The sequence below is a fragment of the Capsicum annuum genome, chromosome 2 (assembly GCF_002878395.1).
Source record: "Capsicum annuum cultivar UCD-10X-F1 chromosome 2, UCD10Xv1.1, whole genome shotgun sequence".
In the NCBI taxonomy this organism is placed as follows: domain Eukaryota; kingdom Viridiplantae; phylum Streptophyta; class Magnoliopsida; order Solanales; family Solanaceae; genus Capsicum; species Capsicum annuum.
Genome location: NC_061112.1, coordinates 111524652 through 111549063, shown reverse-complemented (window position 1 = coordinate 111549063; position 24412 = coordinate 111524652). Strand labels below are relative to the sequence as shown.

Genomic DNA, 24412 nt, shown 5'->3' with positions numbered 1-24412 from the left:
TAGTTTCAATTGTAGAATAACTTTGATAATTGTTCAACAACTTTACAAAGTTGTTCAACAACTACCAAAGTTGAACAACTAAGCACAGTTATTCGACAACTGCACGAATAACCGAGCATATTAATGCAATCACAAGAAAAAAGAGGTCGAAGACATAACTCAAATCTCGATACCGAATCAATGACTAGTTTGTCATAAACTAACCATAATAATGATCATAACAATGATAATAATAATATCAATAATAACGTAAATAATCGACTACTCCGGACAATCAAATACCTAGTCGAGCATATGCGTACCCTCACCACCCCATGATCACAAGGTTCAATCAACATACAACGAACAACTAAGCGTAGTTATTTCACAACTACCACAAGTTGTTCAGCAACTGCGTAAAGTTATTCAGACAACTAATGTAGTTGTCCAACAACTATCCAATTGTTCAAAAAGATTTAATTTTTTTTAATAAATTTGTGGACCCACTTATCCCCGTTTTCTTTATTGGACATTGGAAGGGTTGTTGACTTATTTTTCTCATATTTACTACTACTATTTAATGAATTAGTCTCCATTTTTTTCAAAGCTCAAATGCCTTAATGAAAACTCTAGCTATTTCTCACCACCTACCGGTTCACTCCGGTCACCGGTCCAACATTTTCTCCGGTCACCAGGCAGCGGTCTGTTCATCAGCCACTTCGTTGTCTTTTTCCAACTCCTCCCGTGTATCTGCTGCTGCTCGTTTTCGGATTCTCAAATGCTCCGCCATCGTTTCTCCTCCTTCATTAGGTACTAAAACATCTGCAGCCTGTTTAATTTATAAACTTTCTTTTTTATAACCATGGTGTCTGGCTAGCTCTTATGCACCTCAACTAAATTTAGGGATACCTGTCACCTCCCTCCAGAGGTGGATCCAGGATTTGAATGTTGTGAGTGCTCACTTGAATTTGGTTTCATTTGAATTGTAATTAAATCAGATTTATAATATTTTTAATTGTGTGGTTACTTACTATGTCACATGAGCAAATTAAGTAATGACATGTTAAATCCCTCAGATTGAATTTGTTTTGTAAATTAGGGTAAATAGTGTACACCAAAGTGACCTATTTGCGTTGCTTTGAACCCATGTCACTTTAGGCATCAAGGTGCTTTAGTTCCACACCAAAGCCAAAGCACCTAGTAGTCATTTGTGTCTATGTGTCAAGCACTCCGCACGGACCACGTGGGTCCGCCCCTGCCTCCCTCCAGCAGGTAACTTTGTCCCCCCTCCTCCTTCGAGCCGGGGTCCTATCGGAAACAACCTTTCTACTTCTTTAGAGTTAGAGGTATGGACTGCGTACATCTTACCCTCCCCAGACCTCACTATGTGGGAATACACTGGGTTTGTTGTTGTTGTTGTTGTTGGGACCGTTATTGTAGAATACGAATGCTTATGAGGACCCTAATATTTTTCATGTTGAAACATTACTACCTTCATTCCAATATAGTTGTCACGTCTCGTTTTTCTAGAATCAATGTGACTAATTTTCAGAGCTTAATTAGATTGGCATAATAATACATAAATCAGATTTTAATTAGATTGGCATAATAATACATAAACATGCCCTTTAACTTGAGCTCAAATCACATCTATGACCTCCAACTTTGGGTGTGCACAAGCACACTTAAACTTGTATAAAGTTGAACAAGTAGACACACACGTTCTATGTGGCATAATACACGTAGGATGCCATATAGGACAAGAATTGGCCACGTAGGACACCACATAGGACATATGTGTCTACTTGTTCGGCTTTATACAAGTTTAAGTGCCTACTTTTGTACACTCAAAGTTGGAGGTCATAGATGTGATCGTAGACCAGGTTAAAGGGCATGTTTATGTATTGTGCCAATTAGATTTGATTAATTCAATATTTTAAGTTTAAATTTAAAACTTGGATATTCAAAAACTATATTAAAGGCTCATTTGGTATGAGGGATAAGGGATAACTTACTTCAGGATTAATTTTAAGATCATTCATTCAAGTGCACCATTTAGCCTTCTTATAGCATGAGTGCTGGCTATGAGTGCCAGCGGATAGTATTATACCAATTTTAGAAAAATATATTTCTCGTTTTTGTTATTTTGATTACTGATTCCGAACACAATGACTATTTCTCTTGACCTGTTGCCTCATCTTTTTATTAGTATCATAACCTGGTGCTCCATTTCCTATTCTAATTGGGCAACTCTCTCAATTTTCTTTCATCTCGAGCCTTTTGAGCAATTCACGTGTTACTAATTAAGTTTATCTCATGTTTGGTTGAGATAAAATAGTAGGATAACTTATCCCAGGATTGTAGTGTTGTTTTTATCCCGCTTTGAGGTTGAGATAACAATCCTGAAATAACTAATCTTGGGGTAATTAGTATCGGTATATCTTGTTTCCCAACCAAAAGAGCCGTAAAAGTACTTTTAAGTTGCAGTTTTTTCTTATATCAATATGATGGAAAAGTACATCTTAAGTTATTGGTCAAATTTCATATTGCTTGACTCTAAAAAGGAAACTATGACGAATAAAAAGGATCGAAAGGAGTATGGTTTAGGCTTGACACAATTACAACTGCATAAGTTTTTAAAACAATAATCCTTTTTTGTATTTTGCTGGTACTGATCTACTGATTATCTTTTGCATCACTTTGCAATTCACATATAAATGAACTTTTTCTAATTTAAGTTTCAAGTATTATTTGCAAATGTTGACTGTGTGGTAATTATTGATCTTGTAATGACGGGTGAGATTTTTGGATGGATGCACTAACTTACATTAGAATCTTTTTGTGGGGATTCTATAAACAAAAACAACATACCCAGTATATTCCCACAAAGTGGGGCTGGGAAGGTAGAGTTTATGCAGTCCATGCCATTACCCTGGAGGTGTAGAGAGGATGTTTCTGCTAGACCCTTGGCTCAAGACATTTCGTGGAGATTCTATAATGAAGTTCAATTTATTTTTCGAACAGTGAAGTTCAATGCTATAAAACTATTGTAGTCAACCAACTGAGCTACTGAAATTCCGTTGGACATAAAGTTTATACATTTAGAAGCTAGACAAAAACTACTATGAGTCGTAATAGTTAACAATTCAAAACACTTACAAGGTATTTGAAAAAGTTATGCGCAAGAATATATATCTTTGACTATCCAAATAGTAACTAGGACAAACAAATTGAAACGTACGGAGTATAATTTTCAAAGTTTTGGTTATTGATTTAGTTTACCCACCTTCATTTGGTGACCTCTACGCCCCTTTAATTCAGAGATGGTTCTAGAATATTAGTTCAGCGAGTTCAGAGCTCTGTTGCAATGGTTACTCAACTTTTTTAAACAAATCTTCAACTGTATAGTTGATTTTAAATGTACCAAAATTATAAGTCACTTGTCTGCACCCATTGTGTTTACTTCTTCTCTGGAACTTTAACATTATTGTTATATATTTTTTCTTCAAAAGGTCGTACTTTCAACTATTATATAGTTTGGATTTCCTTACCTAGGACCTAGGGCAGAGCTAGTGTGTACTTTCAATACCTGTATTTATCATAAGAAATTCATTTAGTATGTACAAATCATAATGTAGAACTCAGTAACTCAAAAGATCTAAAATCCCAAACCCATAAGCTTCAAATCCTGGCTTTGCCTCTACCTAGGACCCACTATACCCTCTATTGCCATTTAATTCAGAGGTGTATCTATGATTTTAGTCCGTAGGTGCAGATTACTGTTGCATTCCTTACTCCACTTGAACTTGTCATTGAATGCGTAAAATACTAAGTTGCCTTCCCTCTCCTCTTAGTATGAGTGCACCACTTTTGATATTGTTCAGGCAAGGAGCTTACATAAAAAATTCAGCAGTATATGACTATATGTTGATCAACTCAAGGAGATTTGTTGTATTGCCACTGCCGTCAATAGAGTATATCTATCACAAAATTTGCTTAGCATTAATTTCATGATGGTAACTTTTGGATGCTTTATGGTTCTGAGATGGTTTAGTTTGTGTAGTGGATGATTCAGTGAAGTTCAAGGAGGCTGCCAAGCATGGGAATTTGATTCCCCTCTACAGGTCTATATTCTCTGATCACTTAACTCCAGTCCTCGCTTACCGCTGTTTGGTGAAGGAAGATGATAGGGAAGCTCCGAGCTTCTTGTTCGAGTCTGTAGAACCTGGTTTGAAAGTTTCTAATGTTGTAAGCTCCTTGTTCTACCTCCGTTTAGTTCCTTGATTGAAACTGGCATACTCCAACAGAAATTATATTGCTCTGTCCTCAAATGAATGATAGGTTTGAAATGAAATTTAAACATTAGAAACCACGTATAAGTACTATAACTCACAACTTTTGTAGTTAAAAACAGTTTAAATTGTTTCAGTTGCAAAATCTACAAAGAAGAATTGCTTTTGCCCAAAATAAAAATACTGAAGTCTCTTCATGAAGGAGGGAGTATTGACATTCACAAAGAGCATATGGGGAATTATTCATGTTTTTTATTTTCATTACCTGCACTATCCTGCATCGGCATGATTCTGAATAATCAAAGAAGTTACTTGCTCGGTTACACCTTGTTGTGTTTGTTGATGAGTTAATTATTCTAGGGTCGATACAGTGTGATTGGGGCTCAACCGACAATGGAAATTGTTGCAAAAGAGAACATGGTGACAATTATGGATCACCTTGAAGGAAGCAGAACTGAGGAATTTGTGGAAGATCCAATGATCATTCCTCGTAAGATTATGGAAAAATGGAAACCTCAATGCATAGATGAGCTTCCTGAAGCATTTTGTGGTAATAAATTACACTTCTTATTTGCTTGAATACTTATCTAGCTTGGTATCACCTGAATTTACTGTGGTCTGTGTAGATAAGCACTTGGGGTTCAATGTCAATTATCTGCGTCATATGAATAGAAAAACATCATGTTAAACTTCCGTTTGGCAATTTAAAAGTTTTTCAGCAAGCTGTTCTGATTTTTGTTGTTTAATTCTGCCCAATTGCTAAATGTCTTATTCTTATGGCGCACACCTGCTTTTTTAAGTGTCTTCGTTATCCAGCTTCTAGTTATTGCTTGGTTGGCTTGCTTCAATTTAAATTTTGATTTTTGTCTAATGGATGGCATGTAGGCTGCAGTTGTTTATCTTAATTCCCAGATATGTGATATGTCATAGTTGGTTTTTGGTGTATTACTGGAAGTTTGCCCATGCTTTGCATGGCTTCGGTTTTGGTTTATAACTGGAGATTGGCCTGCTTTGTGCATCATCTTTTTTACCTGTTTTTGTTTTATAGTTGATACTTTTTACATGTGTCATGCCCATTATTACAATTTTTTTCTCAACATTAAAGTCAAAGAAGTAATCCAATTATCGTACAACCTAGGGAAGAAATTTAATCACTAAAAGCTGAATGATTTTTTTCTGCTTATAATAGTATTAATTATAGTTTACTTGTTGAGATGTTATCATGACAAAGTTTTATAGCATTAAATTAAACAGTAGTATAGTGCACCCATTCTATTGAAATCCTGGATATGCCTCCGCTTCTTTGATGTATAATTCTTTTATGTGCCTACAGGCTACATGATACTCCGTAAGATCTTTACCTTTTCCATTAAAGAAAAGGAAAAGATACAATCTATAAAAAATAAAAATAATTTAAAAATAATTTGTTTATTAGTTATTGCCACAGTAATTCAAGAGACATTTAAATGGTTCTGATTTCCCACAACATGAAGCAGAAAGAAGTGATGTGAAAGGGAAACCCTTTGTAAATGAAATCCCATTTAAAGCAGAGATTTAAATGGTTCTATTAGCAACTCTAATTTGTAGTGGGAGAATGGAAGAGAAAGAGTGAGGAAGAGAACTGTCTTACTAATTTATACAATCAATTTAAGGAGTGTAATTATTGAAAATTATGCTAGTGTCTTATATTCTGAAAAATCTAGAATAAATTAAGATACCATGTCAACAAAAGTTGGAAAGAAGGAATAATGAAGGGAGATTATGTCTTGGATAAGACTAGGCCAAAAGGTCTCAGAGTCAGTATATGATAATTGATACCTCTATACACAGATTTCATCTGATAAGAGAGTGAAACTTAACTATACCTAATGCTGTAGTTTTTCCTTTGCAGGAGGTTGGGTTGGTTACTTCTCATATGATACCGTGCGTTACGTAGAGAAAAAGAAGCTTCCTTTCTCAAATGCTCCCATGGATGATAGGAACCTTCCTGATCTTCATCTAGGTCTTTATGATGATGTAATTGTGTTCGATCATGTGAAAAAGGTAGTTTAATTTCAGTCTCCAACGAACGCTAATTTTATGTTGTTTCCAGATTTACATTATTCTTATTTTTATAGGGCGTATCCAGTTCATGAACATATGCTTTACCTCTCATTGAAGTGCTTCCATATTAGCACTTTGATTTTACTTTTGTCCTTGGGTAGATTTCTTCAATTTGTCATGCATATTCAGCCATTCATTATGGATTGTTCTCTTTATTTATTTATTTTTGAATTTTTTGGATTAGAATATATAAATTTGAGGTTTTAGTATCCCACATCGGTGGTGGATGTGGCAATTTGTCTTCTTATAAAGCCTTGGACAATCCTCATCCTATGAGCTTGCTTTTGAAGTTGAGTTATGCCCGAGATCTATTTCTTAACATGGTATCAAGCTAGATCTTTTACATTCTTTGTTTACCCAATGTTTGGTACCCATTTATATTGCCACGCTTCAGATGTCCTGTTCTAGTTGCTAGGAGGGGATGTTAACTGTCTCACATTGTTATAGGAAATGGGTTATTGTTGGGCAATCCTCAGTCTTTGAACTAGCTTTTAGAGTTGAATTAGGCCTAAGATGCGTTTATTTACATGATTATTTTCATGATCAACTTCTAGTAGTTAGTGTTTCTGAATCATCATTTTTTGCATCAAAATGCACATTGTCTACTAACAACAATAACATATCCAGTGTAGTCCCACAAGTGGAGTTTGAAGAGGATAGGATGGACATAGACCTTACCCCTGCTTTCGTGGAGAAAAAGCACTTTGTTTAGTAACAACAACAACAACAACAACAAACCCAGTGTATTCCCACCTAGTGGGGTCTGGGGGGGTAAGATGTACGCAGTCCATACCTCTACCTCTGATGAAGTAGAAAGGCTGTTTCCGATAGACCCTCGGCTCAAGGCACGAGATACCACACAAACACATAGTGCAGCACAGAAGCAGATTACATAACACAAATACGGCACCCATAAGTAATATAAAGCAGAGGAAAGCAGGGGAAAGCACACAGATTCGTAATACAACATGAAACACGGAACACGGAATCATGACAAGAATAAAACCCCCACCAAGTAATTCCCTACACTAGCGACCCGAACTGGCCCTAATCCTCTGCCGTAATTCGCGTCCTCCAGACCTTCCTATCTAGGGTCATGTCCTCGGTGAGCTGTAACTGTACCATGTCCCGCCTAACCACCTCACCCTAGTACTTCTTCGGCCTACCCCTACCCCGCCTAAAACCATCCAACGCTAGCCTCTCACACCTACGGACCGGGGCATCCATGCCCCTCCTCTTCACGTGTCCGAACCATCTCAATCGAAAAAGCACTTTGTTTAGTAATTAATGAAAAACCAGTTTGAATTAGTTCTTGGAATGGTCAATATTTGCAGCTGATAAGTATCATTCTCTGTATTTTGTATTATGGTCCATTACTTAAATTTCTGCTTGATACCAGACAGCATTTGTCATACATTGGGTGCGGTTAGATCGGTTTGCTTCAGCAGAGGAGGCATACAATGATGGTACAACCAGATTAGAAGCATTGGTGTCTAGGGTACATGATATTGTGCCGTAAGTTTGATGTCACTTCCTCTTCCAAAAATAATTACCTTATTGCTGCTCCTTTTCTCTCATTCGTTTCTTCTTTTAGTCCTAAGTTGGCTTCAGGGTCGATAAAACTTCATACTAGCCACTTTAGTACTTCATTGAAAAAGTCGACCATGACAAGTGAAGACTACCAGAAGGCTGTTTTAAAGGCCAAGGAGCATATTCTGGCTGGGGACATTTTCCAAATTGTTCTTAGTCAACGTTTTGAAAGACGAACATTTGCAGATCCATTTGAAGTATACAGAGCACTAAGAATTGTAAATCCAAGTCCTTATATGACTTATCTACAGGTATGCCTGTTTTCCTCGAAACTTTGAATCTTCAAATTCTATTTTCTTCGTTCTCTCACAAAGGATATGTTCTGATCAGGCTAGGGGATGTATTCTTGTTGCTTCGAGTCCAGAAATTCTTACTCGAGTGAAGAAGGTAAATCAAGTGACATTCTCCATTTTAATTTGCAGATTGCATGTTGATTTCACCCCCCAATTTTTTTCTTAATTTTGTCTAGCATGAACTACTTCGCTAATAATCTGAAACCGTCCTTTTTTTGTCCAGAAAACAGTTACCAATCGGCCTCTTGCAGGGACTATTAGAAGAGGTAAGACACCTGAGGAGGATTATATGTTGGAAAATCAACTTTTGCATGATGAGAAACAGTGTGCAGAGCACATAATGCTGGTCGACTTGGGAAGAAATGATGTTGGAAAGGTTAACACTCCTAATTTTCCTTTTTATTTTCTCTCAATAGATAAATGGAGTTTTGCATTATTAGAGGTGTGGTATATGATCTATATGCCGAGATTCGATAAATCTACTTCTGGACTTGTAATTGGACAGCTGAAAAAAATTGCCCATGTTGTTGATTGTACTTTTCATCTTATTGGTTTGTTGCTATTTTGATTTCTTCCGGCTTCCTCTGGTCTACAGTCTACATTGACCTTTATTATGGAGCATATGTTAAGGTTGTCAGTATGTTATGATCTTGTACTTGTTTTGTACTAAGTTGATCAAAATCCTTCACTGATGGTGCCGCACCTATGTCAGCAAGACGTGGGTGTTGGATCTGTACCGGATCAGGTCAATTGATTTTGGGTAATTTGACCAAAATTGATATAGAAATTCAAGACAGATACAAAGGTTTTGGAAATCAAAACAAAAGATAGGGTGAAATCATATTTAAGGCATATGCTTTTTTTAGAAAAGATATTGGTATTAAAAATTCAGCAATCAGAAGGTGCTTTATAGATCTTTACACGTCAACATCAGCATAAACTTACTTTGGAAATCCTCTGGTGTTGTATGTTTCCTTTTGCTCCTATATTGAACTTGCTTCTTTCCATGCAACTCGTTAATACTCAGGTGCATAATGATAACATGCCAGTCAAATGTTGAGATGTGCATTTAAAAGAATAGGAAATTAATAGACATCTTGCTTGTTGAGTGAGTGGAGATTCTATGTGGCTTTCAGATGCTACCATCTGTGGCAATTAATTCTCCTCTTGGCACGTGCTGTTAAACTTAGCTATTGTACAGTTGTTTATGCAATTCATCCTACTTTTAGGTGCGGGCATTGTTGCTCACTGAACTTCTATTTGTTTGAATTGTTAGGTTCCTATTGAATTTTGTTTGTTAGACAACTTTTGACATTTTTTTGATAATTTTTTTTTTTTATAAAGAGAAGTTATCTAACAAATAAAATTTAATAGGGACCTAGCAATTCAAATAGATAGAAGTTCAGTGAGCAACAATCATCACATCTTTGACCAACTTCGTAAGCATTATTAGAATCCTTGTAAGCATTTTTATTGAAGCTGTTTTTCACTGCAATCTGCTTTGACTAACTTCTGTTCGTAATTCAGGTCTCTAAACCTGGTTCGGTGAAAGTTGAGAAACTAATGAACATTGAACGCTATTCCCATGTCATGCACATCAGCTCCACGGTGAGTTCTTCTCATATGAGTTGGGTTTAGTTATAGCTATGCCTTTACATGGGTTGGGGATCTACATGTTACTAGCACTAAGGTATGTTCCCCCAGTGCAACAAAGTTTGATTCATGATAGATGCCAGTTACAAATAGTAACATCTTGTTCTTATATTTTATATTACTTTCTTTCTGACACATTTCAGTGGTTAGAGAATCATCGTTTAATCATTTGTCTGGCTTGTTACAAGGTTTTGTTTTTTTTCAAAATTTGCAGGTTACTGGAGAGCTACTCGACCATTTGACTAGCTGGGATGCGCTGCGTGCAGCCCTTCCTGTTGGAACCGTTAGTGGAGCGCCTAAGGTTTTACAATCATCTTGTACTTTTTAACAAAAATTTATTATATGAAAAATCAGTGTCTTGAGTATGGGGTGCTTTCTGCTGCCCTATTATGATAATTTTTGGTGAGTGGCCAAGCTGATGCTCCTAGTCTTTGGAAGTATGATTTTTCCACTTCACTGAATTTGATCAGTTGGTGGAGATATTGATTATCCTGAATGGAAAGTTTACGCATATGCTCTCTTTTGCCTCAAGTATTAACAAGTGAACCACTTATTACTGTCTGGAAGCTAAAGAGGGGTGAAGGGTGGAAGCCAATATCGGTATTGCATGTGTTTTTAAGGTCAATCCATCTGAAACTTGAAAGAATTATTGATGTGCTCTGAGGTGTTTCGTGAAGGAATTTATAGTTTATATAGTTTTAAATGTTAGCATGTTTATGAAGGGAGGCTCAAATAATTTATGCCCCTTGCTTGATATAGGTGAAAGCCATGGAGTTAATTGATCAGCTGGAAGTCACAAGGCGTGGACCATACAGTGGCGGATTTGGAGGCATTTCGTTTATCGGAGAAATGGACATTGCCTTAGCTCTGAGAACCATTGTATTTCCGACTGGAATGCGTTATGACACCATGTACTCGTACAAGGATGCCGATAAACGACGAGATTGGGTTGCGCATCTCCAATCTGGAGCAGGTATAGTCGCTGATAGTGACCCTGCTGATGAGCAAAGGGAATGCGAAAATAAAGCTGCAGCTCTTGTTCGTGCCATTGATCTTGCAGAGTCCTCCTTTGTTGACAAGTAATAGACACAATCCTTCCGTCAGATGTTGTCTCGTCAATTATGTAGAAATGTTTGTTTTCAATATGGATAGTCCAAAGAGAAATAATAGACACAATTAAATATGATAAAGACGAGTAGAAAGAGAACTCAAAACATTGCTTGATTATTCCCTCAAACTACTGAAGTTCAATTATATGCGTGTATCCTCGAAAAAAAATCAACATACAATTTCGATATAATTAAAGAGGGAATGTAAATTAAACTATATACCATGTTTACATGTTCTAAATAATCCTATAGATCCATATCATCCAAACACTCCCTCTTAATGGTGCATGCAAATCGAATAAGTGTTGCTTTTAATATCATTTGCGTATAACCATGGTTTTTTTTTCCTAAACTAAAAAGCAATTCACATCAACTTCGAATCAATAGATTTCACAATAGGTTACAACTACAGTTATCAATGTTTGTTCTTCTTGTATTAAGTTTCCTTTTGAGTTCCAATGACAATGACAATGAAAACCACTAAGTCAAACACGGTAAGATATTGATGAAAAATCTAAGGGAGAACATGAAAATATTGATGCTCACTGGTGTAGCCGCCAAATAATTTATTTGATCTTTGATTGAAGAGGAAAGTCAAGATAAAATGACTATCAAATAGAATAGGATCTGAATCCTAGGGAGAAGATTTGTGTCTACAATAGAGATTAGGATTGTGAAAAAATTGAACCGATCAATAAATCAAACTGATAAAAATGTTATTGGTTTATTGTTATTGAGTTATTCGGTTAACGGTTTTTTAATGATTTTATAAAAAAAATTATTGAGTTATTGATTCGGTTCGATTTTTTCTTATCAGGTTATTGGATAAACCGATAACCCAATAAGAATATGTATATATATATATATGACTTATTAGATATTTCTCGTAATTTCTCTTTAATCTCTACAAATTAACAAACCTATTATTTAAATTATACAAACTCTTAATTTCTCCTAACAACATTTAGTTCAAACTTGAAGATTCTTGTAAATTAAAACACATTATGTAGGATTTTGTTTGCAACTAAGATTCAATTATTTTTCATGTTAGTTACTACTATTTCTACTTTATGAGTATTTTCTTATCGATTAAATCGAAAATAAAAAATCGAACCGTTAAGGACTGAAAATCGATAAACTGAAAATCGATAAAAAATATCTTATTGATTTAGTTATTGGTTTAACATATTTACAAACCGAAAATCAATAAACCGAACCGGTAATATGTAAAACCGAACCGACCGATGCACACCCCTAATACATATATACTTTTCCCTCCATTTTAATTTGCAAAAGTGAATTTTTTCAAAACATTCCACAATTCTTTTTTCCTCCATTTTAATTTGCAAAAGTGAATTTTTTCAAAACATTCCACAATTCCTTTTTCCACCATTTTAAGTTACAACAATGAATAATTGGTTTAAATAACTCCGTAACATATTTTTGCTTTGCTTCGAAGGTCTTTACAAAAAATCTTGAAACTATTCCTTAGGTCTTTACAAAAAAATCTTGAAATTATTCTTGAAACTATTCCTTAGGTATTTACAAAAAAATCTTAGAAACTATTCCTTAAATTTTATATCTTGTTTTTTGTTTTTATTTCAACTATGTTAATCCGTCGACGTAACATTTCATACGTCGACGTAACATTTCATACGCAAATACGAAGGTCTTGCAACCTCTATATACTAGTTCAACAAAACTAATTATGTTTGAGATGGCAAAAAAACTTTGTTACAAAAAACGTGTACAAAATCAAAAAAGGGTATTTTTGTAAACATTTTTTTTATAGAAATTATGTAAGAAATATTATTTCTAATACATCAAACCAAACAATATATAAGAAACAATATCGACATAACTAATACAAATATTACTAATACACTATTATATTCTGTATTGTTCTTATACACTCTACCAAACCACTCCTAAAGGCCGTATAGGGTTACCAACATACAAAATGGTCAAATACCAAACAGAAACCAACTGGATGAGAATTGAATTTCATAAATAAGAATTTCGAGCATTGCAGGCCTTTTTCTTCTAAAAAGGAACAAATCATTGACAGCACAAAATGACCTTCAAATTGGCAGCATCATATATCTACTACGTTTAGACCCAAACATAAAGAAAAGAAAAAACGGATCCTTTCTGCTCCAACAAACAGAAAAAGTAGGTAGGCTAATACATACAGAACATACACTGTCTCTATTCTCACAGAAATGTAAATGCTGATATAGGACAAAGCTTTTCGTACAACTGTAGCATCACAACAGAAACTGAGTAGGTTCACTTTCCACAACTGAATCCCTTGCACACTGAGAGAACAATGATGAGGATCAAAGCTATCAGGATACCTAACACTATCAGCTTGATCTTCATGTTTTGCAGCCACATTTTCCTCCGTATTTGTGTTCCCGTGTTCCTGAAGTCCTGTGCCTGTTACAATCACAGAAGCCACTCGCATTGGTGCTTGTACAGATAGCACAAACTTTTGCTATAGGGCAAAAGAAAACATGGCAACAACAGCCAGTGGAACTCCATAGAATATTGTTGGTAAACTACAACAAAATCTGCAGCTTAAAACTGAAGACAAGTAATGCTATAACAAAAGAAAAGTTTTTTTCCTTGACATATTATAACGAACAGATCAATTTGACAAGGATGCATCAAATTTCTTTAGATGTTAGGTGGATATTGCCAAACATCAAATAGGTAGCCTATCTATATAGCACTAGAACACATCTCATTACAGCATACAGAAGAGGCAAGCAAACAGGTAGCTTTTTTTACTTTTTATGCGTAAGTTGAGGAAGATATGAAAGCTAGTTTCACGTCACAGGGTTACGAAAACGACAGACTAATGATAGAATAAGGTAGGCAACAATCAAGCAAATCAAAGGCGACATCATCTCGTCAACATGCAAACCACTTCAGCCTATGGATAAAATTAGAATGCCATGCATCACAAAAAGCAAGTGCTTGATGAGCCACACCCTCAGTGAAGTTGGTACCCAACCCAGAATGAATTGAAGGACATCCAAAAGGAAGTTGGGTTGACCACTTGTAGCTCACTTACAAACCACATAGTAACATTAGCTAAGAGTAACCTTAAGTTAAAATTAACATGCAAAAAATAATACAGATATCCTATGAGGAAAGTGGTCAATACGAAGATTGAGCACCAGTAAACGTCAATCCCATTCCCAAATAGTAAGATAACAAGGAAAGCAAACTGTGAAGTAAAATTGAACCATCTGATTTAAATCGTTCTCAATAGAAGGATTTAAATGTAAGACTTAAAAATATATATATATAAAATTGATAACCTGGTGATGAAGGTTCTCTGTCTTATCAACAAGAAGCTCTATCTTTTCTCCACGGTCAAGAACCTAGAATTCCAAACAAAGATAACATACCCCATCAACTCTCATGATGTCTTCCAGTAGAGCTAAAAGCATAACATATGAAAGGAAAGAATTTGAAATGAGAAAAGCATTAGTCTTAACCACAATAATCATTTATCATACAGAATCAATGATTCCATAAGACAGAAATCCCTGAGGCAAGTGACGCGAAGTTCAAAACTTAGGTGGATATTGGGTCTGTCCCTCTACCTTCTCCTGAATGTCAGGCTTTTGCCCGCAATAGAGTTTTAACTCGTAAAGTGCGCCTAACCCAAATCAAACGTTGCGCTCTTACCACTGGACCAAAGCCCTGGGGGCAATAGCCAATATGTAACTTATGGATATTAATAATGGTTAATTGTTTCTGATATAGGAACCACTCCCCAAATAATTATAGACTCCATTTTTTTTTTTTGAGGAAAAACATATAGCCTTTCTTTTATGAAGTCAATCGAACATATGGGTAATACTGTCTTCTAGTTTATTGACCGACCTATCCCGTCCACAAGAACCTCTGTCTTCAACTTAAGAACTATGCAATTGTGAATATAAACACTTTTACTATGCGTTTGCAACTTTGATATGATAATCTTTTATATTATAACACTGTAATTGGTTAACAGGAGAAGACTACTACTTTCAATCTAATGTTTATATTCTTGTGATGCACCCTAAGTCTATGCAAGTGGACTAATTAATAAGATTGTTGTAGTTAATATTATGCAAGCTTCAATTCTAGCAAATGATGAAGATTTGAGAAATTCACTCTTCAATGACAGAGCTAGCCTGAGATCCCATTCTGATGTAATCACTTCCCCTTTGGTAGTAACTATTCCAAAAACTCCATAACTACAATTTTTGAGTAGGCAGTCATTTCTTTGCATGAATTGATCAACCTAAGCTCTAAAAAAATATTATTATTCTATGCAGAACAGCTTGAACTAAGAATGAAGTGCAGTGAGGTGGATTGGAGTGGAGTACAATATTAGCAACTACGTTTCAAATGCAAGCTAGTTAGGTCCAGCCATATGAACCCTCATTATTCATATCAAAGAAATTTACAAATTAACTCTGGATTGCTACGATTAGCAGAAGGAATCTTCAGAGTATTAAGAGAAATCACATAGTTACTCCAGGGATGTAAGGGTTCAATAACAATATCATATAAGAAAGTAAGAACTAAACAACCATCATGATAGATAAAGTGAGTAAACGAAGAATCATTAAGATCCCACTATCATTCTCCATCTATCAAGTAGGAAAATTTATAAACTACACTCACAAATTTAGTACATAACCTAAGTAACTCATTACGCCTATTTAACATCTAGAATACAAATTTTACTAAGGTCAATGTTTGTGAATTGCCCATTGCTACCAACATGCAAACAGAACGGCTGATGCCTTAGCTAATTATGCAGCTGATGGTCGACAAGATTCTTATTACTTTGTTGTTGACTCTCTTCCCCAAGATAAGAAAGAAGAATCAGCTCAATCTTGATATGTTAGATTTCATCATTCTGTCTAAGATTTTGCAGTGAGGGGACTGTTCCCTTCACTCAATTATTTAGCTATTCCTTTCGTAAATAGGGAATAGATATAATAACACTCTTAAATAGCTTTCTTGCATGTTCTTCTGCATTTTTTAAGGAGGAGGTTCTTCCTTCTAATTAGGACTTAGAAATTGGAGGTTGTTCAGCTTTAGGTATACAGTAGAGCTGGCAATATGGACCAGGCCCGTTGGGCCAGCCTAGGCCCACTTGTAATTTGATAGGGTTGAGCTAAGATTTTTACCGCCCGTTTAAGAACAAGACTTTTTAGCCTGACCCAAATAAGTCTGCCGGCCCGAAGGGCTTGAGCAATATGGGTTGGGCTCGCCTGTGGGCCAAATAAAAAATGATCAAAAATAAATTGGGAAAGGACACAAATGTCACTTCGCCAAAAATTATTTCCACAGAAATAGCCACTGATTTTGCAATTCCAAAAAGTAGCCATTTGGGCCTTTTTGTCGCTGTTACTGCCCTTTTTTTTTTTTCTTTTCCTTATTTTATTGTTTAATTTCTAATGTCAATATTTTTAGCATGTCGCACAATAATTATCCTTACAGGCACATTTTTCTTATTTCTTTAAGAGCATAAAGACACACATCTTATAACCTATACAATAATGATACCATTTCTACACATCATTTACAAAAAAAAATATATTCTATACAATAATTATATAGTTCTATACACATTTTATACCTTAGCTGCAATAATTATTTAGATACATGTTTTATATAGTTTCTATATACATCTTATATATATATATACATATTTTATACAGTTTCTACACACGTCATGTATATGTATATTATAAAGTTTCTATGCACATTCTATACAGTATATACACCATGTTGATACAGTCTTTGTACCATATAATACACTCTTATACCATATTAATACAGTCCCGACTAGCCATTTTTGAAATTAGTTTGGGCCGACTGGTCACTCCATGTCCAATAGCCCAAACATGGGCCATTTTTTTTTTAGAGCGAAACCCAAAAGAAAAAAATGAACAACCTTTTAAAAAGTGGACCGAAATGGCCCAAGAAGGAAGGGGAGGGCCAAAGTAGCCCAATGGCTATTAAATGGTAATAATTTGTCCGACTGACCATAATATGGCAAATTGGTCAAATGCTGGCCATTTGTTTTCAACATGGCCAGTGGATGTCCTTTAACCAAAATAAAATAGAGTATTAAGAATAACAAGTGGAGTCCAAACTCAAAATCTACTTAGACCATCATAGATATTTATTATTTTATAAAATATATAAATAATTGGAATACAATATACTAAATTCTTTAAGGTATCAGGAGGGTGTTTGGAAGGGCTTAAAAGCTGGTCAAAATAACTTTTAAGCCATTTTTTACTTTTTGAAGTGTTTGACAACTTCAAAAATTGCTTAAAAAAAGTCAAAAAATGTTTTTTTTAAAGCCAAAAGTACCTCAACCCCTACTTTTTTATTTTTGGCTTATAAGTCATTCTCGTTTGACCAAGTAAAAGACATCTTTTTCCCTTAAAATTCTCACATATTCCAAAAGTACCCTCCTGTTTGTCCTAAAACATTTGTTCTCTTCTACCATTTTTATGTTTTCTCTTTATTTTTGTGTCTCTTTCTTCAGGTTTGCATTTTTCTCTCCATTTTCTGTCTTTATTTCTTTTTTTAATGGGTTGCTAGCAATTTGATGTTTGTGGGGTTTATGAGGAATTGAGAATTATTTTTTTTGGTAGTTCATTTGACTGAAACAACAAATTTTAATGGGTCGTTAACAATTCAACTTCTTTTTGGGCGACTTTTGTTCAATTTTCTTAAAGAAAATGGAAAATCAATAAACCAATTTAGCTAAAACAACAATTTTTGCTCCTTTTTGAGTGTTTTTTATTCGATTTTCAGAAGAAAAAAAATCTCGTAAAACAAAAATGGGTTAATGAGTGTGGCAAAATTCACAAAGAAAAACGGATCCATATAGCTGAAACAACAAATTTTGCTCCTTTTTGGATTTTTTTTGTTCAATTTTAAGAAGAAAAATGGAGCACAAAAAACTTATTCATTCATGGAAATATTTTTAAAAAAATAAATGAATTAAGGAGTTTATACTGAAATTGAATTAAAATATAAATTAATTTAAATTTAAATTATTTTAAGAATAATAATCTAATAGTACTCAACTTTATATAATGTTAACAATTATAAGGGTATTTCAGACATTTTGACTAAAAGAAAGTGCTTAACAACAATTGTCTACCAAACACATCTACAACTTTTTCCAGCTTCAGCACTTTTATCTAACACGTAAATATTTATTTTTAAAATAAGCTTCAACACTTTCAGAAGCACTTTTAAAAGCCACTTTTTTCAGCATATCTAAACGGGCTCCAAATATGCTTGATGAAGATGATGTGGTGGTGTTGGATACTCCATAAGTGCCATGAAAGTTATTTTTTTTTGGAGTTATTTTCACTTTCATGGATTAAATATTGACATTTTAATGTTTAATTTTAATCTATTGAAACAAAATAAGGGTAATATTGCTATTTAGCTAGCTATATCATTACTCGTTAATTGTTTAGTTTGCCTATTAATATCTTTATTTGGTTTGAACGGTAACATGCCAAAAGTTATTTAGTTTCATTTTTTGGTGTCTAAATTTGAGATTTGATTAACCAGTAGTAACGTTGTAATATTATATTGTAAATAAGGATAGGACACCCATTGGCCATTTTGAAAACAAATGACCAGTATTTGACCAATTTGTCACATTATGTCCAGTCGGCCAAATTATTACCATTTAATAGTCATTGGGCTACTCTGGCCCTCCCCTTCCTTCTTGGGCCATTTCGGCCCACTATTTAAAAAGTTGTTAATTTTTTTTTGTTTCGCTTCATCCATCTAAAAATAAATGGCCCAAGTTTGGGCTATTGGACATGGAGTGGCCAGTCGGCCCAAACTAAGGGTGTGTTTGGTATGATGGAAAATGTTTTTCTGGAAAAAGTTTTTCTGGAAAATAAGTTGGTTTTCTACTTATTTTCTCATGTTTGGTTGGCAAGTGAAAAATATTTTTCGAAAAATATTTTATGGTGTTTGGTTGGTGAGTAGAAAATATTTTTTAGAAAAATATTTTCTAGTGTTTGGTTGGTGAGTGAAAAAATATTTTTAGAAAATACTACTAACTGTTAATTAGTATATCACTGTCTCTAGCAACTCAACAATTTGTAAGAACTAATTTAAGCAAAACAAATAATATCAATATCGAGTACTAAAATATTACAAGTCACTAAATTTTTTAGCAAGCATATGAGACACTTTTTAATATTTTGGCAAGACAATCTCAAGAAACTACAATCAATAAAAATACAACGAAACGACAAGCTTATTCAACTTTGTGAAACAAGCCACAACGATGATAAAATGGAATATGCAATTAGCAAAAGTAACATAGGTAAGTTTTTCTCTATGCACATGGAAATAACAGTACATTTAACGAACATTGAAAACAGAAAATAATTCGGGCTTCACTATTTTTTATTGCAAGCAGTGAAAAATTGGAGCAACGCACAGTGAAAAATATTTCTGAGTAATGAAAATTTTTTGAGTATTGTGAATTTGAGTGTTGTTGGGGTGGGGAAGAGGGGTAGGGGTGGGGTCATAAGCCACATTTGTCATTTTCTAGAAAATGACTTCTCTTGTCCCATGAGGGAAGTCATTTTCCATCAAATTGAGGAAAATGAGTTATTGTGGAAAATATTTTCCCAATATTTTATTACAATCAAACAAGGAAAAATAGAAAAACATTTTCCATCATACCAAACACACCCTAATTCCAAAAATGATCGGATTGTATCAATATGGTATAAGGAGTGTATTAATATTGTACAAGGACTGCATCAACATGGTATAAAAATTGTATCAATATAGTATAGGAATTGTATCAATATATAAATGGAATAGAATGTGCATAGAAACTGTATAACTGTTGTATAATATACATATATACGATGTGTATAGAAACTGTATCATTGTTGTACAAAATATGTAAGAAATTGTATCATTATTGTATAGAATATGTATCTGGATGTTATTGTAGCTCAAAATTGTATAAGACGTGTAGAAACTATACAATTATTGATATGATGTGTATATAAGTTAGTATCATGTTCATATAGAATATGTATATATGTATAGGATGTGTATAGAAATTATATAACTATTATACTATTAAAAATAATGCATCAATTAAGAAAATAGATGTTTTTTTAAAAAAAGCTACAAAAAAAGGCATAAAATAAGAAACAGTGAAAAAAATGAACAATGATTTTTTATTTTTAAAAAAATGTAGTGACAAAAAAAAATAGAAAAGCCGAATTCCTTTTTCATAAAAAAAATGGACAACTTTTTTTTTATATGGAACAACCAAAACTAAAAAAAAAACGAAGAAGGAGACGAAGTCTACAACGAAATGGGTATAAGTAGGAATTAGTTTAGTGGCTAATTTCAGTTAATAAGTTTTGGGTAGCTATTTTGGTAGAATTATTTTAGAGTGAAGTGTCATTTTTTTCCTTTCCCCTTGTAAATATTTACATTAATAACATTTGAAAATTTAGACTAAATTATAAAAATAATATTTTTTAAAAGTGGGCTGGCCCGTAAAGGCCACAGAGCGATGGGTTGGGCTTGTTGTTTTCTGACATGTCACCTTGATGAGCCAGCCCAGCCTGGTCCGTCAAATTCCAAAGCCTATGTGGGCGAACCCAAATGGCTTGAGCCGTCCCATATTGATAGCTCTAGTATACAGATTTGACATCATTATTAAAATCGCTCACCTAGAGAACCAAGATTAGGTAGGTGATTGTCGAGGGAAAAAAGAACCTTATGCCGTGCTATTTGAGTTGTCATTGTAGGCAAAAAACAAACGTCTCAAATCTAAAACCAATACCAGAGGATAATGAAGAACAGTTGCCCTCTTCATTTATTAAAACAAAAGTCTGTTTTATCGCCCCTTAATCATAACCTTTCCCATATTGTTTCGGCTGGTTACGTAAGTTAAGCATAAACAACAAAGTATACAAGCTTCAAATACTCAAAAAGGTCCAGCCTCTAGTCTGGTGACCACCAGTCAGCTTTAGAATAGTATATAACTGTACATGCAGAAAGCTGCTAGATAGAAAATAGTATGGTCCTTAATCATTTTATAACTATTTTCCTTGATGTTTCTCTAATATAAGGTACCTTTCCAAGATTGAAATAATTCTTGCTCCACCGTAAGATGTTTTTGTCTAGTATTATTTCATGTCATTAATAAACCAAAAGAGAAGACATGGAATTAGCGAGTGCACGAAGCGAATCAATTCGAGTATACAGATCGATTCGAAGAAATTTGGATAATCTGATTTGAATTATCCAAATTTGAATCGATTTACGAATTTCATTTTAGAATATTTTAATTTTTCGAAACGAATTTGGTTGTGGGTGTTTATAATTCGAATCGATTCGAAATTCGATAATATATATATATATATATATATATATATATATATATATATTATAATGGTATTTAGTATTTATTAATTACTTATAAACCTAAAACCTAATGCAGTCTCACAATAGCCCAGATCCACATTTAAAGTATTTTAATTATTATGTTTGCTTTAAAATTGAAATAAAAATAGTTGCTTGTTGAAATTTCAAATTCGAACAAATCGGTTCATAAAATCGAATTGAAACAATAAAATATGAATGTAATTGGACCTAGAATGAATCGAGTTAGGATAAAGATTTTAACAAATTGAAATTTAAAATTCCAATTCGATAATAGCTAAATTCTATCCGAATCGATTTGTGCACAGGCCTAAATGGAACGCCAAATTTACATGTAAAATGTTAAACTGTCAACCATATACAAAGGTAAGGGGAGGGGCAAGGGGGGAACTGATATACAAAGGTAAGCAATTTACCTTTTCAATGTTTTCCATCATAACACCCTTAACTTCTGAAACCTGGGCTTTCACCTTGGCAAGTTTGCTAATTTCCTCAGGATGTTCAGCACAATACTGCATATGCTCCTTCAACTTAGGGCTGCACTTAAGAGAGTACTGCAGTTAGATGACTCAACAGAAAATTCTGTCTTCACATACCACTAAAGTAAACTTTTCATATTAAATTACCCGTATTCCTTGTTCAGGCTATTTGGAGGAGCTGTCGCAGCTTTCCCACCCCCATATTTTGACACAAAATCATCCTTAACACGCTCCAAAAAGGCTATTGGAACTTGTCTTCCAACTGACTCCTCCGCAACCACACAGTATGCTGTAAGGAGAATTACAAAGTTAGCATAGGTAAGTCTATTAATCAACTAACTATGCAACATTGATATATTTCTGAAAATGCAAGAGAACAGAAATAACAAACAATTTTCCAATAGCACTCATATTCTCCTCATAATAGCTATTTAATCCCACAGGTTAGACAGTCAGTTAGATGCTCTTCACTTGAAAGTAAAAATAAAATCATCAGATCACAGCAAAGTTAGAATCAAAGGTAATGCATCTTGGAAGGTGAAACATCCTCTTAAATATACATCTAGTCAATATATTGAAACACAACTCCCAGAAGATCATAAATCTCAACCACCTCTCGAATCTAGTACACTCCCTCCAAATAAGACCTCAACTGCAAAAAAAATTACAAATTGAAACCAAGTGATGCATAATCAATCAGTACATCTCACTGCTTATCAAGCAAATATAAATGTACCAAATTAGACGCTCATCCAACTTCACCAACCAGTCAGAGAAGTATGAAGAAAAAAGGCATTAATAAGATGATAACAATTACTTACAATAATAGAAAAAGGAACTATCACTTTACCACCAAAAAAAACACTGAGAAATACCTCCTTACAAGCAAAGACCAAACAATTAACAAAATAGCTCCCCTCCCAGAGAATCCTGAACTTCCCAGAAAAATAGATACACAAAACTTATCCACAGCAGAAACTAAATAATAACCAAATCCACTGATCACTTACATTTCCCCTACATTCAGATGAAACAATAAGCAACTCGGAAGCACACGAAAATCAATAGATAGTGGAAAAATTCACAGAACCCCCAATACAAACAAAAACTAGAGAATTTTTTTACTCCCATTCAACAAAATCCAACGGTTCACAGTACTAGAGTTAAATCATTATATTTTCGGATTAAGAATACTAATTTAATAAAGTTAATAAGTATTATAAACCACCATTTTAAAGAACAAAAAAATACAGATAATAGCTCTATATTGAGGGGATTAAAAAGTAAAGAATCAAACCCTCGTCAACAAGGTTAAAGCTCAGATAGCCAACGAACAAACTGATCTACAAAAATTCCCTAATAAAAATTCCTTCGATCCCTTTTATACCTAGAAATTTACAGCAAACCCATACACAGAAACACCAAAGAGAGGGAAAGAGAACGTACTGAATCCATTATCAACAAGGTAGTTGAAGGTGTGACCATCACAGTTATAAGTGAACTTGTTATTGGAAGCAGGGAGCTTCTGCAGACACTGATAAGCGATAGAGTTGAAGTTACCACTGAAATCTGTATATTCAGCCAATATTACATTCCCACGACCCACAAAAGCATAGATCAAAGCTTTCTGCGGACCCATTTTATACCGATTTCTTCCTTTTTCAATAGATCGCCGATCTGGGTTTTCTTCGATGTGGTTTTTTGCTTTGCTTAGTAAGTAAACAAAGATGAACTTGGAAGGTGAGAAAAAAAGTAGACTATGGAGACACTTTCAATATTTTTTGTGGCTTTTTTCTCTCTCTTGGACTTGTGTAGAGAGAGAAAAAGTGATTCCACCACAATACAAGGTAAGTCACCGAATGTAGCTAACTAATGTTATCAATATCAAGTACAGAGTTTTTCAATTTAAAAAATATACTGTATTTTTTATTAACAAATTACTCCCCTCAATTCAAAATAAACAAAATTTTGAGCTATTTTTTAATATTCAAAATAAGTTAATTGTTTATTCTTTAATTCTTTAAAAACGTGTTAGAATTTTTATTTTAATTTTACTCTGTATTTATACTTTCTAAATTATGAGCTCCAAAAAACTCAATTAATTTTATTTTAATGCAGTTGAAATTTCATGACTAATTTGATAATACATAAAAGGATAAAATGAAAAATAAAGTATAATTTGTGTCCTAATTTTTTTCCTTAATAGGTGTATTTTAAGGTAAAAATTTATTTATTTTGAACTAAAATAAATATTATATTGTAATGAAAATGTTGAAATTAATAATTAACATTTGATATACAACAATAATAGCAACATTAAAGAACAGAGTATACGCTAACCTTACAGAGGTTGTTTCATATACATCCTCAACTTTATAAAAATCGTCTAAAGCGATTTAGGAAAAAAAAAGTAACAATCCTACGAA

At 33.9% G+C, this 24412-nt stretch overlaps 2 protein-coding genes across 3 annotated transcripts; one reads left to right on the top strand and one right to left on the bottom strand.

The window, feature by feature from the left end:
* Positions 1-508: 508 nt before the first annotated feature.
* On the top strand, positions 509-11236 carry LOC107858956 (anthranilate synthase alpha subunit 2, chloroplastic). 2 transcript variants are annotated; one of them, XM_016703783.2, is made up of 11 exons: positions 509-789; positions 4043-4227; positions 4632-4821; positions 6163-6314; positions 7774-7889; positions 7969-8215; positions 8295-8351; positions 8481-8633; positions 9785-9865; positions 10125-10211; positions 10670-11236. In XM_016703783.2, the coding sequence occupies exons 1-11, from the start codon at positions 600-602 to the stop codon at positions 10991-10993; spliced, it is 1782 nt and encodes a 593-aa protein (XP_016559269.1). In that variant the 5' UTR covers positions 509-599; the 3' UTR covers positions 10994-11236. The 2 variants fall into 2 exon arrangements, with proteins under 2 accessions (XP_016559269.1, XP_047262571.1); XM_047406615.1 differs by having other exon boundaries at positions 542-789; positions 4034-4227.
* Positions 11237-13006: 1770 nt separating this feature from the next.
* On the bottom strand, positions 13007-23878 carry LOC107858955 (vesicle-associated membrane protein 721). The gene is made up of 5 exons (XM_016703782.2): positions 23433-23878; positions 22134-22275; positions 21924-22044; positions 14349-14411; positions 13007-13458 (listed from the first exon to the last, which is right to left on the bottom strand). Exons 1-5 carry the CDS (start codon positions 23623-23625, stop codon positions 13309-13311), a joined length of 669 nt encoding a protein of 222 aa, XP_016559268.2. The 5' UTR covers positions 23626-23878; the 3' UTR covers positions 13007-13308.
* Positions 23879-24412: the final 534 nt, after the last annotated feature.